At 42.5% G+C, this 18,757-nt stretch overlaps 1 protein-coding gene across 7 annotated transcripts in view; it reads left to right on the top strand.

Annotated features, from left to right (window-relative positions):
* The window catches only part of KLF12 (KLF transcription factor 12), a 255,540-nt gene that overhangs the window by 222,229 nt on the left and 14,554 nt on the right, over nucleotides 1-18,757 (top strand). For all 7 annotated transcript variants that reach the window (XM_054188506.1, XM_054188503.1, XM_054188505.1 and 4 more), the window contains one exon: nucleotides 7,379-7,536. In XM_054188506.1, the coding sequence (XP_054044481.1) occupies nucleotides 7,379-7,536 (158 nt within the window). The remainder of the gene's footprint in view (nucleotides 1-7,378; nucleotides 7,537-18,757) is intronic.

Raw genomic sequence — 18,757 nt, 5'->3', positions numbered from 1 at the left:
AATAAATGCTGCAGATAAAATCGTGGTCAGAGATGTGCAGGGTATTTTGTTTTCTGACTGCCTGGGATAGGGATGTAAGAGCCCAGGAATGGCCGTACGGAGCCAGAGCTGAGGATCCTCTTGCCTGGGCTCTGCCTCCAACAGGAGCCAGAAGCAGACATCTAGGACAGATCCTAACAGGGAAAACTTAGTGTGCTCGTACTCCTCTCTGCTCCCGGAGCGATTTCCCACCATCTTCAGCTCAGGCACTTTCTGAACCAAACGTATTCAAATCATCTCTTATCTGTGTCTTGTTTACCCATGTGATTTTCCTATTTAATATGTGTACTGTTTGTATATGCTGCCAAATTCCTCCTTTCTTTCTTGACAAAAAGTGTAATTTCCAGTATAACATCACCTTAGAGTACACTGATTGAAGTAACTAATGCTAATAAAAGAGTAGTACATATTTTCCTTTTATGATCGCCTCAAGTACTGCTTGATATGTTTTAATGTCTTACATTCCTAAGGCAGATGTTTGCCTTTCATGAAACATTAATTAGAATCTAAGAATCAAAGAGGAGTAAAAAATATGTATGTATATATGCATGTGCATCTGGTTATCTGTGAAGGGGAGACAGTAGAAACTTCGTATTAAAAAAAAAGCAATAAGTAAATATTTGAGGGGAAGACTTTATCAGGAGATTACACTGATCTTTATTAAGCATATTAAAGCGACAAAACTACTGTGTTTTTATGTAGTAGGATTTTGGCATCTCACTGCTATACTAGGTGAAGTTTTATAAACTGTAATGAAAAATAATCTGTATCTTATTTCTTCACAGTTTAATATGTTGTGTTTGTAAGGATACTTTCACCAATATCCTGAGTGGGGAGGTAACATTATACACGCTATCAGAAAATAAAATTAGGTTATGTGAAAAGCTACTACAAAAGAAAGTAATTGAGAGCTGGAAACCAGGAAATGTGGTTCAGTTTCCCTTTTCAAAAGCACACAGAGCCCCCATATCATGCCTGTTAGCATCTGAAACTTGAAGGTTTTAACAGAGAGAGGATACTTTATCTTAAGTGAGATTAGCTCCCTGAATGGGCACCGTGCTGCCGTGCACATGTTCACTTGACTCAGAAATGTGCCAGTGGAGCCAAGCAAAGGCGTTGGGACCGTGGTCCTCTCTGCTTGCGACTGTCTTTGTCGGGGAGCTGTGCCGTGAGCCTTCAGCAGTGCTACTGCCCCATTTTGCCCGAAGGAGGACCCACAGCTGCCGTGGGTTTGCGTGAGATCGACTGACATGCTCGGGGGGTGACGTCCCACCACTGGATCCTTTGGGCCGGCCAAGATTTTAAAAAGCCCATATATATTCACCTAAAAGCTCTAGTTGTTAAGTGGCCAAAATCCATGATGTTTCCGCAGCCTGGGTTCCCTTTGAATGCCAAGCGAATGCTAGAGATCCAAGGATTTTCTTCCACTGCTGTTACCGTCTGGATGCAGACATGTTATATTCTAGTCTTCTGCTTTTATATCCTTTGCCTGCACTTCTAGTTACTACAACTGAAAGGCTGGCTCAGAAGCTTTGCATGTCTTATAATGATTCACATTGCTAAATTTATACGCTATTTGTGTATTTGAATATTGTATATTTATATCTTTTTTCTCTTTAAAAACAAAGTAAAACAGTAAATATCTGGATGTCCAAAATTGGCTTAAAGGTGAGACATGAATGTTTGCCTATTGGTTCTATCCCATATTGCCAAGGCACATTGTCACTTCCTAAGTATTTAATGTCTCCCTGGTTTTGTTTTCAGCCTTTTGTTTTCATTTTATCTTTGGGTGTGTTATTTCTGCATACCCAAGAATCACAAAAAGAAGCTTTGTTTTGGAGCAAAAGTTGGATTTTCCAGTTTTTCCTTGCGTTGATTGCTTACGTCCATATTCTCGATTTCTTCATACAAAATCTGAATTTCCATTGAAGTTTTGACATTGGTGGTGTCACACCTAGTTGCCACTGAAAGGGCTACTGACACTCCCCTCACCCTTGGCCGCAGGTTCCCGTCCTCTCCCATGTGTCAGTGCAGGTACTCGGCAGACTCCGCTGTTGAGGGAGCTAAACCAGCAAAAAAAAACCAAGCAAGCTGCTCAAGTCGTTTTTTGCACAATTGGCTTTTTGTCATTGTGGGTCCCTGGACTGGCTCACTGCAGGATCAGACAAGTGCTGGTGCTGACACAAGGGAAAATAAGTGGAGCAAGACTGTCCTGGTATGCCAGCTTAGCCAGATCACATCCTTCGATAGTCCACAGCCTGAGAGACACAAGAGGACCATGGCTGTCATTATGCCCACCTTGTGGGGCATGCTCTGGCCTGCTGAGCCCCTCATCCAAGCTGAACAGATGTTGCACGGGGCCGAGCCCAGTCTGGTTCTCCTTCTTGTGGTAGCCAGAGTGGAGGGGACACAGCTGATACATGCCTGGGTCTCACCCCAGAGTGAAGTTAACATCTGTTTTTATCAGCTGTGGACTATTGTCAAGGTACTAAAAACAGATGTTAACTTCACTTTGAGCTATAGGGCTCTCATTTAACTACAGGGCCAGCTAGGGAGGAAGGTAGTACAGTCTGAAAGCTGTAAAGGAGAGATGGATGGTAAGGTGTGGGGGACTTTGGGCACAAGCCTGTACCTGTTGGCCCTGGATTAGTGTGTTTTGCATGAGGCAGGCAGGAGATGTAGCCAAAGAGCCTGAGCTCACAGCAGAGGGGCCGAGGGAGAGTAAAGGTGTCAATCACAGGGACGAAAACGCAACACTGGGACACTGTTTGGGTTGGTATGGCAAAGACCAAAGCGTCGGCTAGCTGCACATCACCGGCTCCGCGCTCGCTGTGTCAGCCAGCTCTTGCCTGGCTTGCTTGGGAGGCTGGCAGCACCAGGAACATCGTACTTTGGTGGCTGAAGGTAACCTTGCATGTTTGACAGGGGGTGAGGGCATGTGAGCAGGCTGTTTGTGGGGAGCAGCCACCGAGCAGCTACTCCTCACTACGTGGCACATTGTTGGTGTGTCGTAGCGCTGAACACAGTTGAAAGCTTTAGTGAACACACCGTGCTCCCCAGGCAGCTCTGCTCGGCATATCAGAGGGCTGGAGCACCTCTGCTATGAGAACAGGTTGAGAGAGTTGGGGTTGTTCAGCCTGGAGAAGAGAAGGCTCCAAAGAGACCTTATAGCAACCTTCCAGTACCTAAAGGGGGCCTACAGGAAGGATGGGGAGGGACTGTTTATCAGGGAGTGTAGTGACAGGACGCGGGGTAACGGCTTCAAACTGAAAGAGGGTAAATTTAGATTGGATATCAGGAAGAAATTCTTTACTGTAAGGGTGGTGAGGCACTGGAACAGGTTGCCCAGGGAAGTTGTGGATGCCCCATCCCTGGAAGTGTTCAAGGCCAGGCTGGATGGGACTTTGAGCAACCTGGTCTAGTGGGAGGTCCCCCATGGCAGGGGGGTTGGGACTAGGTGATCTTTAAGGTCCCTTCCAACCTGAACCATTCTGTGAGTCTGTGATCACTCACAAAACACAGGATTGGTATAAAAAGACCTGCTACATGTGTTTTTAATGGTGTTACTGCATATGCCAAGGGCCTTTTGTAGGTTGCATGTATAATGAAGGCAAAACACCTAGGAGGTCATGGGCAGCATTTACAGAAAGGAAAAATAATCCCGTATTACCAGGGCTGTTATAATCCCTGTCGCATGCAGCTCAGATCACGTTCAGGAGAACTTGATGGCCATCTACTGGCGAAGCCCCAGTCTTTGTTTTATTTTGCAGACTTTTTTTGCATCAGAGAGACAAGCACTTGGCCCTGTGTGAGTTGCAGAGATTCATGTTTTCACTTCTATCTGGAAATCACACAGCTGAAGTTTTGGAAATCACCCTAAATGCTCACACTGTTTCATTCATTTCGCCCTATGAGCACTACTGACTACAGGTGTTGCAGCTGCTTATGGAGGCAGCCAGCAGCCTCCCAGGATTTCTGTTAGTGTAACAGTTTCTACACTAATAGAGAAATTACAGTGTTTTTAGAAATAACTAACTGCAAATAAATGAACGTCAAGCTGACAGGTCAGAACTCAGTTTTCTTCTTTGTTTATTTATCCTTCAGACTTGATGTATCAGCAGTAATTTGACGCATCCTGCAGTTCCGCTGGGATGTTACGTATGGTGTCAGTGCAGTTGCTAAACCCCAACTTGAGCCTCAAAGGCTCTCTGAGATCTTGGCTGTTAACAGGAGAACTGCCAGCTCCTCCTCTGGGCACCCTGGCAGCTCTCAGCTACTGACGTGCTTCCAGGTCTTCACTCTGGGCAGTCCGCGAGGGCCACTTAACAGTCAAGAAAGGCTGCTACGATATGTTTATATATATATATGTGTGTGTGTGTATTTCTAAATTTCATTTACATGATTTTAAAACACACTGTAAACAAAAAGAAAAAAAAAAGTCACTAAAAAAGTAAGCACCTGTGAGTTCCAGGTCATTTTCATTCTCAAAGTCTTTGTTCACCATGGTGCCATCAAGCAGTAGTTTCCATAGCCCTGCGCTGAGCAGAGCCACCTGGCAGAACGCCCATAGCTTTTAAAAGGCACAAAACACAGTTTTGAGGAGTTGTTTTCTAGGGTTTTTTTTAATATTTCTCCAGGTAGTCTGTACAGGTGTTTTGTAGAAATTGCTTGAGAAAGTGAAGGGTGTCCCTTTACTGCGAAGAGCCAAGGGAAAGAACATCAGCAAATCAACTGAAAGTTCCTGTGGGAGGGCCTAACCTCAGGAAGCTCAAAAAAGCATCTCTGTGCTCCTTTTAAGGCTTCCTGTGATGTCTCCAGGTAAAAAATCAAGACCGTTTGTGCACAGCTTAAACAAAGCTGGTGATATCAGTTATGATCTGGCTCCTTTTCCACCAGTGAGCGTGTCTGCACCACTGAGACCCCCGGAGCCACGAGGGTTAGAGTGGCAGAGGAAGACCACCTTGGAGGTGGGCTCCTACCTTGCCATGAGTCCCTTCTGCTGGCCAGTTTGTCATTTAGCCTGCGCTGCTGCGAAGGCAAGGCATGAGGTTATTACGTTTGCTGGTTCCAGCTGACGGTAACGGTTCTCTTCAGCGTGCTGAGCAAGCGATGGCAGTGAAGCTCATGAGGGGACAGTGGCAATGCGTGGCACCTTCTGTGACTTATTCTCTTATTTTCTCTGGCGCAGGGTAGGTGGGATGCTTCGCCTTTTGGAAAGAGGGAACAATCCGGTTAAGAAGCAGCAAACATTAATCGTGTGCCACTTTCGCGGCACTGCTTTATGCCACCGTCTCCTGTGTAAATACCTGGGAACGCACAGCACAGTTCCCAGCGTTGAGGTCACTTTCTTGTACGTGACAAATAGCTTTTTACAAGGTGCTGACTCTGCTCAAGGTTCATGTCTTGGGGCTGGAAATTGCAGCAGCATTATAAGCTTGATCCTCCTCCCATTTAAACGAGCTGTACTATCAGGGATCTGAACACCTTGTTGCAAAATAGGCTTTTAAGACGGCTCGTGAATCACATGCAGCAAAAATGGTGCACAAATATTTATTTTTAAAGATAAAGATTTTCTGGTCTCGAGCACTGGGTTTTGTACCTTCAGTATTGAGCTTTAAGATTTGATTTACATGTCTGCTTTTTATTTTAGTTGGTGGGATGTTTGAAAAAAAAAAACACCTGGAGTAGCGAGATCGTTCTCAGTGAATGATCTAACCCAAGACTTTTATTTGCCCTGAGATGCAGATGCTTAAATGCAATTCCTAGGCCATTTCTGTGACAGCTAAACATATCTGTATTCTTGTCACATAGTGGAAGTACTGATGTATCTTACTCTCTTGGGGACTACTTTTTGCTAGTTAATATCAACGTTATGGTCCTCTGTCCATTTCTTCCTCCATTTCAGAAATTCCCTTCATGCCCGTTTACGTACATTGTATTATAGGCAAAAATAATTAATCTGGAAAATCTCTTTGCCTGAAGGTGAAATATGAATATAACGTGTTAAGAGGAAAAGAAAGGTGTCAGAAAGAGAGTACCCAATTTTTTTAAATAGTGTAGGAGCTTCTCAGCAGATGCATCAACGTCGGTGCTTCTTTCAAATGCCTTTTTTAGTATCTTATCTTCCCCAAACGTTCATGCTTACTTCTTTTCATGATAAGATTCACTTTCTTTTCCTCCAATTCATTGTCATTTGACAGTCACAAATTCTTTCAGGAGAACCGGGAACTTGCATTTTAAGAGTTTAAAAGAGCTGGCTGGTGAATCTCTAGATCATCTACCTTGAATGTCAATAAACATAGGAATGTGGAGGAAGCCCCAGAAACTTCCAGTACTTTAAGTAGCTAAACAGGCTAGCGTAACCGTAGGTGAATATGTCTGCTGTGCAGTATAACCATAATGGGGTATATAAGGAGATCAATTAATAATGATTTATACGTGGGTAGTATAATTAATGAGAGTTGATGAGGGTTTGGATCTTGGCATAGTTTATGACACAAGTTTATCTAACCATTGTTGTGGCAGGCTTTGCTCAAGTGTTAGACTTTATTAATAAAGTCTAATAAAATAAAGCAACGTGATTCCGCATTACTTTTTTATTTGCTTAAAATTGGGATAACTGATAGTCCTTAGGATGTTGCTGTAAAGGGAATATCTTTCACTGAGCATAGGCGTTTCTGTGGGGATTGTTCACTGGCCACGTGCTAATAAACTTTTTTAGTTATCAGTGGTCTGAAAGGAAATAAAACTCATTGACTTGCAGGTGATAGACTGAGAACTGTTAAATAAGTAAATGGAAAAAATCGCTGCTGCAGGGCAATATGAATCTCTTAGCAATCTGTGGGCAAGCAAACAACAGTTGTTTGGCCAAATGCGAGGATCCATAGTCCAGATCTGGGTGCTGGAAACACTTTTTCATAAAAGGTTTCAGGATTTTTATCCATTTAAACTTGTCAAAGACAAATTATGGAGGCTATATATAAAGTTGTTTAGAAAGCAGGGTTCAGTAAGCTTGGACCTGGACATGTGTAAAGTAGAAATAAAGCTCAGATAAAGTCAGCCTGTTTCATTATTGGAGCGGTATTTCAAGGATCGTTGCATTTTCTCTGGCAATAAGCTCTTATAAATCAAGACTTATATTATTTCATACTGCAAAATACACTCTAATTCAAGCAGAAATTGTTTCAAATATGTGGTGTGGACTACATTGCAGAAAAGGAAATATTTAATTAATTGTTAAGGCCACTTTTGGCATAGCGATACATTACTGCTGATCTTTTGGGGCCCAGGATATACCCCATGTTCTTGCTTAATTTTTTGCTTCTGTTCCATTTTTCAGTTCAATTTCACCGTTCAGTATTGAGAGCACAAGGCGTCAGAGAAGGTCTGAGTCTCCAGACTCCAGGAAGCGGCGCATCCATCGGTGTGATTTTGAGGGATGCAACAAAGTGTACACAAAAAGTTCCCACCTGAAGGCTCACCGGAGGACACACACAGGTAAGACTTTGCTGGTGCTGTGTACCACAGTTAAGACAACAGGTTCCTTTCTGCCTAATTTAGGAGGTACTGAACTCATCAACCTACACTAAGAGCCAAAGGCCTGTACCTGAATAACAGAGATGTCCACGAGTGCATCAGCATTGGCATTCTGGTGCAGATCAAGAGCGTGCTTTTGAAGTGAGCTTCCCTGTCATCCCCACTTGGCAGCACAAGAGCGGTGTCAGCGCAAACCAGACTCCTTTCAGATGAAACTAAACAGAAAAGTGGCCTCCAGGAACACACCTACTGTACTTCAGCAAGCAAGTGCTTGGGAAACCCTCAAGAAGAGCGTATAGTGTGGACATGGGTCTTCAGCACCATTTTTTTCACTCTACAGTCCTGCTCTTATTGAGCCACTACTTGCTTTTGCAGATCTAGCCTTTGAATGCTAGGTGCCACCAAATGCCTTCAGTTCAGTTCAAGTCTTAACTCAAGAGCTCTATAATTCTTTCTGGAGGCTTTCAGAGTCACCTACCACACACCCCTTTACAGAGGGTAGTCGGTCACTTTATGATAATAGGTAGCTCTAAGTCCCTACAAGAGTGCAAGAGAGTTGCTTAGATGAGCTGGGTCCCATTCAGTGATGATAATACTGAACACTTAATCAATACGTGCTGTCCTGATGAACTTTATGGGCTGTTACTGGTCTACATGACAGGCATATAAGGGTAGCTGAAGCAGTGATGTGTGACTGCGGTAATTTTATTGTGGATAAACTCAGGAGCAGCACTTTGAAGTCATCAAGACCAATTTAAAAGGGGATCGCTTGGGTGGCTAGAAAGGCAGTGGACAGAATGCTCTGAGTTTCAATGCTGTTCCTTTCTCTGCTGCTGATTTGCTGAAATTAAATTTATTGATCTCTCTACTTGTAATGTACTTAAGCATTCTTGTAACTCTTGGAGAAAAGCTGGTGTTTATCCAGCATGTAGCAAAATGTTCTTTGCTGAGAATCTGCTGGTGCTTTGTGTGCTGTGATGTACTCTAAAGAGTATGAGATACAAAAAAAAAAAAAAAGCGATGGCTTCTCCAATTCAAATGAGGCCACATCTCTGTCACTCTTTCCAATATGTCTTTTGGTTGGTAGGACTTTCGTTGAGAGGAATACTGAACAAGGCTCCGTCCTAATACCCCCTACTAAACCAATTTCTTTAAGGCAAGAGTCCCTTCCTTGAACAGCGGAAATGTTCTGGTAATCTGGGAATTTCATTACGTTTCCCACCAGGCCAGTTATTCTAGTTTCTTCATATCTTCCCATTAATGCTTGTGTCTTCTCCTCTCTCTTAATTTATCATGTCTTGTCTTAATTCTTTTTTCCTTTTCCCTGTTCTTTCCCATCTTCAATGTGGTCTTTTATCCCTACCCTTCCGATATGTTCTGTATACCCTTCCCCTTTCACCTTGTTCTCTATCATTCTTGTTTTATTTCTTTTATCCCAATCTAACCCTATTCTGTCCCTTTCCTTCTTGCCCTGCTTTCTAAGTTGTTTCCCTATTCTTGCCTGTTTCACCCTTTGAGCATTATATGGCTGTAGCAGATTAGAAGGCAGAGAGCCCAGCAGAGGTGTGAAACTGGTAGACTTTTTGGTTTGAACCAAAAATACCACTTACGTGTTTATACCACAGGGAGGTCACTTTTCTAACCTGCAAGAGTGGTGACCAGCGCAGGAGTGTAAGCAAGCTCCGTGTAAGGAGCTCAGTTACAAAACCAGATGTGAACAACCTCAGCAACGTCACACCCAAGCTAGCCCAGAAACGCAGGAGGCTCTTCTCTGCCGTGACGTTTTAAATCACCAAGAATCACATTTGTGATGAGTCTATAATTCATTAGCGATCTCATGGCAGACCAGTGCTTGTGGGTAACACACCGCTGCATAGTCTGCACCACCGAATCTCAGGCTGTGCACTTTGGGTGCTCAAAACTAGACACTGAAGACTGAAATGGTGTTGGTATTTAGAGCTTTTGCAGCTGTACCTCTCCAGCAGCATGAAGGGAGTTTCTGTACCTGCCGTAATCATAGGATCCATCTCGCCAGCCTTGGTTCCCTGGCAGCTGGGTGTCTAGGCTGTGCTATCTGTCTGGGATCTCTGGGTAGTCGGTGAAGAGGGATTGGCACCTCTGGGGCACGTTATTCCCTCTTCGGGTAGACCCAGGGATTGGCTTGCGAAGGTGCTTCTCTTTCACTGCTGAATACAGAGGAAGGCCAGATAGCTAGCTACCTGTTAGCGGGCTGAAATGAATCCCCACCCCAAAAGGCAGCTGCCTGAAATATGTTGCAGTCATGTTGGATGCTGGTTTATTCCTTCAGGGGGAAAAAAGAAAAAAAAAATCAAATTAAACCCCTTCATGAAATGGTCAGCTGTTTACTGCTTTATATTGTCATGTCTTCACGCCTGCTGCAGTGTAAGTGTAGTCTAGAAAGGAGGTGAGCACTGATTTAGCCAACAGATCCAGTGAGAAATTCTGTATCATGCTGTTAAAACTAAATGCTTTTTACAGAACACTTCTTAGGTCTTGGTAAGAAGTTGGTATATTCTGACTTTACATGTAGCACAGACCATGAACATACTCTATGTATTCATCTCATCTTACATTTTTTATCTTGGCCTTTACTTTTGCTTCAGGGGAGAGAAGTTAATTATACACGTATGACCCACAGTAATTAGTGTGCAGTTTTGGATAAGTATAAATGAAGTATGACAGCTATGCACGCAAGGGTGAGCAAGTTTCAGTAGGAAACTTTCTGAGAAAAGATCACAGAAACTCAGCATTGAGTAATCTGGACTATTTTTTTTTTTTTTTTAGGCAGGCTGATCTTGCTGACCGTTGTTTACCTCAGCAGGATGTGTTTGAGAACTATTTTTTTTGTTTTCACTTACTATATATGCATAGCCACTGAAACATTTGTAGTCATTTGGATGCAGGAGGAAAAACAATGCAGTATTTTGTCAGGATTAACAACTTTATTGGTTGGAAGGTATACTTCTTTCAATCTTAATTAAAAATGGAAACAAAATATTATAGACGGTAACAGCTGCATTTCATTCTCTTTGAGTAACTCCTAGTTTTTTTAAGTATGCTATCGTCTAGCTCCCCAATACTTCTCACCAGTGTCCTCAAAACATAGTGTACTGGTGCAGGCATGGAGGCCACTGGGGGGCGAGCTTGAATTACGTATTATCTCTCCAACTAGAAAAACTGCAAGTGAAACCTGTAATAGACCGTTTTGTAAATCACGAGCACTGGTATTGAATTTCTCTTTCTAGTATCAGCTTCTTGTTGTTGTTTTGTCAAATCGTCAAATAAAGGTATCAGGAGGTATCGGGTGTGATGGAGAGCCTTAGGGGCTCGCCAGCAATCTCGCAGCTCAGGTTTATCAACTCTTTCCGCAAGGAGAAACTGTGAGAAATTGGCTCACCGGAGTTGTGTTGAGTTAGTTTCTGCTTCAGTGGACGCAAAGAAAATTACTAATGTGCGTGACTCTACAAGTGAGTAATCTTTAAAAATGGGAAAACCGGCAGGCCTGGGTTGGGTTGCCGGTCTGCGTATGTCTGCGTTGTGCTCAGCGTAGGTTCTGCTGTCGGCCCCAGGAACGGGGAGAGCTGTAACTCCTCTTCCCAGTGAGGTCTGCGCCCGTACAGCCCCGGTGGGGCTCACCTTCTTTAGTTTGCTCCTTTCACTTTGAAGATGGAGAGGAAAACAACCATAGCATTACAGCTATTTCAGGCCTTTTAGGTGGTGCTGAAGTTGCCTTTGACGCTTCCAGTAGGACGGCTGAGCATTGCAGACTAAGTAATACTGCTTCCTTCCACTGTGGTTTTTTTTTTCTCCCATCAAAATTTCATTCTAAAAGTATTTAAATTTATCTTAATGAATTGACGTTTCCTTTTCTACTAGCCCTGGTTTGTGAAAGATCTACAGAATGTTCCCTCTGAAGAGAGATGATGGAAATCTGATAAGTTTTATGTAAATCAAAGAGACAAATCATGCCTTCTGTTGAGAGGCTGATATAGGTTATAAAAACTAGACTTTAATAGCTGTTCTGTGAAGTCGGTGAAACTGGAAATCATGGGTCTGTGAAAGCTGTAAAATGCATTAAATAACTTAATTATTTTGGCAAAAAGCAGGCAGATATTTTCATGCCATAAAATTGAGGACATATATCTTGACCTGCTCTCCAATTGGCTGAATGTTTCTGAAATGTTAATGGAAAGCTGCAAAGTAGTCAAAAATGTTTGCCATTTCGCTGCAAAATTTCCCTTGACTTGTCATTATTTTTTCAGTCATCTGTAACTATAATGAAAATAGGTTCATAAGCTAGATACGGTGAAGGCGGCAGGATAAAGCCTTAGGGTCATGCCATCTACCAGGTCAAATGCAAGGCAGTAAAGTCTCTGGTGAAATAATACCTTTCATTGTAGCCTCAATCAGCATATTAGTTGAGGATAGGGGGTGTGTATGGAAGGGTGAGACGACAGGGGAGTCTGTTTTAGGGAGAGAGGAGAGGGAAAACAAGAACAAACATCCAGAAGAATCGTTTGGGCTGGTTGCTGTAACAGCGCAAAGGAGACATGAGCAAGTGAAAACACCTTGTGGATAGATGAAGCGATCATACGAAAAGCACACAAACCCTCTTTTATTCGTACTGATTTCAGTTGCCTTGTTAATGCATTAAATAGTGAAAAGTATGATTATCCAAAGATGGCAGGTTCTGGCTGCCAACAGAGACCCTGCAGGGCAGCAGCTGCTGGCTGTGAGTGATGTCCCTTGGTCATGCATGTGGTGGTGCACCCGGTCATGGACAAACTGTCCCACTGGCCAACCACGTGGATAAAAGCTACTTTCAATTCTCATCCACAGGCTACTTAGTCTGCAAATCCTAGTGTGCAATATTCTGGTTTAGCCTGAATCGCGGCTGTATTGGTACCAAAGCATAACCTTTGCATATCGTGATCCAGTTTTCATAGACATCATCTGTCTCGTCTTAAATAGGGAGAGCGTGTAAATTTGAGGCGTATCATGTAAATTGAAGAAACAAATTATGCTGTTTGTTAGGGGAGCTGGTAAAGAACATAGAGACTTGAAAGATGTATAATGGATAGTGCATGTGGAGGACATTTAAAGCTCTTCTCTTTTTTCTAAGTATGCAGAGTACACTGGGTGGTGTGAATGTATCCCAAAGTGGTGCCCAGCATGGGGACTGTGACCTGAGAAATCTAACTAACTATACAGTCATTTAAAGGGAAATTTGATTTGTCTTGCATCTCACATCTAAAGACGCTCACAGCTAAATCCAGTTGTAGCTCATTGTGGTTACCCTCTTACTGTATGGAAAAGCCCAAGGAATTTAAAACATTGTGTGAATCATGCTGAAGAAGAAAATAAAGACAGATGATGCCTGCTTTAAGGTTATGTGGGACATAATTTTACATCATCTGATACAGAAGAGATTGCTCCTCGTCTCTCACCTCCATATGATTTTCTTTTATTGTATTGGCATTCTTTTATGTATCGGCATTATGTATTTCTGTGCAACCTCATTTCAGTTAGCAGTTACTCATTTCTGGAGGAACATGGCAGAGTGGCTTTCTGGGGTCAATGGCAGCAAAAGCCTGAGATTTTCCAGTTGGCATGAAGCGGGAACGGATTTAGTCTGTGAGCACAGGGCATCGTATCACCACAGCCGTGGCTTTGCCTCCAAGGGGTGGAGGAAGCCAAGGGCTGTAACCAGAGCACCTTCTGTGGGGCTCAGATACTGGACCACAACTGCTGCTTTCCATCCGTGAGCCCCAACCAACACCGGGTCCGAATCACCCATCTCAGTGCCGCTGCTCCAGAAGGTGCGGCTGCTTCGTTAGGCCCTTACAGAGGCAGGCTGAAAATAGCCCCCGGGCCAGATGAATTTTTTAGTGTTTGGTGCTTTGTCCTTGATCAACGCCTATATCATTCCTGAGAGATGAGAGCAAATACCTTTGCCACAGATGTAATGAAGCCTATTTGTCAGTGTCAGGGGGTCTTCAGCGGCGTTACATGGAGACGGTAAGCATCTCAGAAATGTGGTTTTGTACCTGAGAAAATGACAGCATTTCCTCCCCGAGATGTTCCTTTATAGCTGGGTTGAGACACCACCCTAGAAGAGAGAGAGGGCTAGTGAGTACATGGGTGTTTTATTTAGTCTGTGCTTTTTCAAACATTGCATTCCTCTCACTCACTGTTGCTCCATATATTATTTTAATATGAAAGGGCCCCTGTCATTAGTCTTTGTTCACATTTTCCTTTGAGCAATTTCAGAGCAGACTTAAGAGGTCGGAGGCACCAAAAAAGTTATTTTTGCTCTGTAGGTATTAAAACTCCATTCATTACCTGTTGTTTTCTTAAGGTCTGTTTAATGCCTTTTGCTAGCTGTAAGTTCCAGAGATATATTTACAGGTTTGTAATCCCTTCTTTAGACAAATATTGGGAGGAAGCAACATTTTTAAAATAATCCCTCTGGATTTGACTTGAACTGTGTAGATTTTTGGCCTACTTTAAAATTAACACCTCTTTGTCACCTACCCTCCATACTCACTCTTCAAAAGCCCAGCTTTTATTCCTCGTGTCCTACATGCTCCCTAAGTCCTTATCCCGGAGTTCTCCCTCCTCCACGTAAATCTGTCGGGTGAAAAAAGCTGCAACAGCAGGTTCACATGCTGTTCCAGAAAATGGGAATTTAAATAAACAAAACCAATTTAAAAATTAATATGCTTTAAGTAAAATAGGAGGTTCTATTTGTATTGGGTGATGCTTTTATTTTTTAAGAAATACTTTCTTTTAATGTTTAAAATTTACTGCCAGTTTCAATAAACAGTAGAGCTTTCCAATGTGGAAATCAGTAAATTTCATGGAAGTTTTCAGTTCTAGCTTTTCTGCTCTTTTTTTCATGCAGTTTCTATTTAGAAGATAAACAGATTATTCAATAAACGGGGCTGCTGAAGCCTCAGCCTATTCCCATTGATGTGACAGGGTTCACATTTCAGGACAGAAATACATTTAAAAGCAGATGTCTACTGGTGCGATATGTACCAGGCTATAAAGGCAGGCTCACCAATGCCACCACAGCCTAGTAAGGTGATGTTCAGAAACGGGAACCTCTGGATGTAGGGAGATGGTTGTCTGAGTCCAGCTACGTACGGGCAGGTGTCCATACCACAAGGAGCTTGTACATCCAGTTCTCTTCCAATAGCCGCTTTGTGGAAAGTTAAATGATTTCATTTCTGGCGCATTTTGCAAGCTCTGAATTCACCTTACACACGGGGAGTCATTCCTCTGCATTGTAGGTCTGATGCCGTGCCGATATGGAAGAGTGCCCACGTGGTTATTCCAAGTCACTTTGATGGGAAAGCAAGTCTAATTGCTTTCAGTCTCTAGGTTATGAAAAATATTTGCAACAGTGCCCCTTGACTTTGTAAATATGGGGTGCATATGTGTTTTGTCTGTGTGTGGCACGAGGGAATAATGATGATTTCATTATGCAGAATAAAATTTTCTCTAAGCAAACCATTTAGTACTTAATATTCTACCTCCAAAGAACTGCAGTTCATCTAAGGTCCCAGGCATGATTGTGGTCTACCATGTGTAGCTCTGCAGTGGCATGAAGGCGAGAAAGACCTCTCTACTCCCATTCCCCTCCAAAATGCTTTCCCAGATGTTGCACCCAGACCTGGGGGAGTAAATACACAGTACAGGATTTACGAGGATGTTAACTCATGCAGCCTGCTCAGTCCCCGACAGACAGAACGGGATAGCAACATGCTACTGAAATGCCCATTACAGGTGAATACCCTGTGTCTTTTGGGAAGCGTGTCTGGAGTTGCTCCTGCCCGCCCTGTCCTTTTCAGGGCTGCCTTCGATCAGAATCACGATCTTTGAGAGTGACCCATGCTCAAAACTGCAAGTAAGCTTCACAAAAGCCTCTGTTTTAATGTTTTATTCAGGTTTTCTGCTTTCTTTTTTTCAATGGCTAAAAGGAAACAAGGGGTAGAGCCTGAAAGCTAACGTTTTCAATCTTCACTTTTTGCAATTCAGTAGGTAGAAAACGGGAAATTTTTACAAAAACTTCCTGTTTCATGGGAAAGGAAAAAGATCAGATGAAACCTGTGTAGGACAAGGGTTTATTTTCTACACTTGAGTGTTTTCTCCACATAGGATATGAAATGTAGTGGTATGTTGATCGCGTTAACTGATGATCTTTTCCCTTGTCATATGTATTTTGTCAGTTAATATTTAGTGTCATATGCATTTATTCTGCTTTTTACGGTGATAAGAATTGGTATCTCTTCATTTGGGAAGTTTAATTCCATTCACAACTCATTCGCTTAAATGGGAGGTGGGTATTTTAATGCTCTTTTTCTGCAGACAAGCACAAGGGTCCTGGCCTCTGCTTCAGCCTGACTTCTAGCACAGTGCAAACAACAAATAATTGGTTGTCCAAAACTGAGTGAGACAAAGCTCATCCCTTGGAGCCTTTTTGTTGTTTTTTGTTCGTTTGTGTATTTCTTTGGGGGTTTGTTTGGTGTTTTGCTTTTTACAGGTAGTGGAAGGTTTAACTTTTATACTGAGAAGCGTCAGTATTGCTTTTGATGAACATGGTGGAGCAACCCCTGGAGCATCCAGGAGGAGTGACGGTAGCAGAATCAGAGGCAGATGGAAAGGGAACTGTCACTTGTTTGGCATCTCCCTTGCAGTTATGGACCACAGCGAAGGGAAGGTGTCTTATTCGGGGGGGCCAGACTAAAACACAGGCCTGCAGCACCCCAGTTAAAGGGACTTAGTGTGCAGGTCTGCTGGCACCCTCCATGCAGGTGGCTGCTGATGGAAGTATGGATCTGCTGTGTCGCCTTTCCCAAATACCTTTGTAAGTGAAGGCTGCCGTAAAAGGAAAAATCTCAGCCTTCCCCATGACACTGGAAATTTGATAGTGTCGTATATTTGCTGTGGCTGGAGGGAAGGAGAAAACTTCGTGCCATCTTCCACTACATATATATCTATATATATGTTAATTGTGTGTATATACATGCACTTAACATATACTTAAATATTTATATACGTACCACATCCTGCAGGAAAAAATTATCAGGAAGGGTAATAAAATGCTAGCTGTCATCTACTGTTGGGATTTGATCTGGTTCCTGGATTCAGGTGCACAGGAAGAGGCCTTTTGCATTTCCAGAACTTCCATTTTTCCTGTTTTTTACAGGAATTAAAATTTATCATTTTATGTCAGCTATACCCTTGGCAATGTACGTAACTAAACCTTGTTCCAGAGCATTAATTCATTTGTATCTCACATAGTACTAGGTATGTCCCATTGTGGGGCAAAGTCTCTGTGCAGAAGCCCAAAAAGAAAATGTGGAAGAGAAGTTTCTTAGATTCCACCATTTCGTTTCTCTCTGGTGCGTGCGGTGGCAGAACAGGGCTGAGACCGATGTAATGAATTTGCCGTCTTAAATTACGGAGAATTTAATTTTGTAAGTCTGGTCACAAAGACTTTTTTGCTGTGATTTGTATTAAAGCAGCGGCAAAGTGAGGCAGATATTATTCCTAGAGGGACATGTGGGACAATAGCAGGAGAAGGAAGGAGATAAGGTTGCTGAACTAGCACTGGTTTTGCAGAGGGAGTAAGAAGAAGGGCCAGGATGACGAACAGGATGCAAGCTCAGCAGTGCAGTGAAATGAAAAGATAGTTGTGTATTGTGATGTGGGAAAAGGACTTACGCCTGAATTATCTGAAGTGGAGCTTGTAAATAATCGGTTCAAGAGCTCCCAAAAGTGTCTCTTGTTCTAGAGTGGAGGTTGTCACTGTACTTTTGAATTGAAGAAATTGTTTTGTTCTCAGGTTTTCACATGAAGAAACCACGTCCCTGTGCTTTGCCTAAGTCAGACTGAGAACAAGGAATAAAAAACCTGAATTTCAAGACGTGTTACAGGCAGCACAGTATGTTCCTGTTCTCCTTGTAGAAATTGTTTTCCCAGACTTGCTCAACTGCTACGAAACTTTAATTTCTTCCCAGAAAGATATTTCATTTGCATATTTTGACAATACTGAAACACAAAAGTCAAATTCACTATGTTCACCAAGGAGATATAGTGAATCGGTAACTTGGAAACAGAGATCCCAAATGACCTTTAGAAAGACATCTAAATAATTGAATAGGACTTTTGCATGAAAACGATTGAAAATATTTCAAACTTTTAAAGGGATGAAGCTGCGATCTAGCAGTTTCATGTCAGAAAGTAAGGTGTTCCTAGTACGTGAGTCATAGCGTTGCTGTTGACTTTCTCTGCAGTTTTGGGAAGGTTGCTGGTGCTCGCTGTGTTGGTTTTCCTACCTGCAGAATGCACACGATATTTGTTACACAGTGCTATTACAAAGACAGACTTTTATGAGGGATTACATTTTTAAAAAAGCTTTGTAAGGCACTTTGAAGTTGGAGAGTGCTTTATAAGTGCTCTGATGTTTTTTCATTAAAAAATTATACTAACAAAAATATCACACAAAACGTAAGAGTTGTCATTTTTCCCTTTCCCCTGTGTCTAAAAGCTAAGCTGCCCTCTTCCTCTGGGAGTGCCTGAGGATGCTCATTATCAGATAGTGTTTTTGCTGTAAAAAGATTGTTTTCTGCCTGAAATTGCTTATGTTTAGTAGAAATGCAAAATCTAATTAGGTGTCATTTGTGGTTTTCAATTTATGATTCCACTTCCAGAGTCCTATCAGTATGGGTGCAATGTGACTGTCCCATATGTTTCAGAATGATCCTGGTGTTTACGTGGGAGCTGAAACCAGCTGACGTAAATACTACACCTTATATATATATTGCATAATATGCTGTAGCAGAAATCAAACCAGGAATCATCAGGAGATGTCTTCAACCCTACAAAGCTGCAGATCTGTTGACTTTGATTAGAAAATTTAACATCATCAAACGTAGGCAGAGGCATGCTTGATGAATTATTTATTTTCTTTCCACTTGTTATGGGCTAAATCCTTAAGACCTCACTCCGTTTTTATGTGGGGAACACTCCTCCAAGAGTAGTGTCAGTAGAAACTGAGCGTATAAAGATGTGGCTGTAGACAGCAGGCCTGGGCAGGTGCCACCTATTAAACTGTGCAAGTTTTTCTCAAATCCATTGTATTTTGCGAGTG

The sequence above is a fragment of the Rissa tridactyla genome, chromosome 1 (assembly GCF_028500815.1).
Source record: "Rissa tridactyla isolate bRisTri1 chromosome 1, bRisTri1.patW.cur.20221130, whole genome shotgun sequence".
NCBI lineage: Eukaryota > Metazoa > Chordata > Aves > Charadriiformes > Laridae > Rissa > Rissa tridactyla.
The sequence above is the reverse complement of the archived record's forward strand: the minus strand, read 5'-3'. Positions and strand labels throughout refer to the sequence as shown.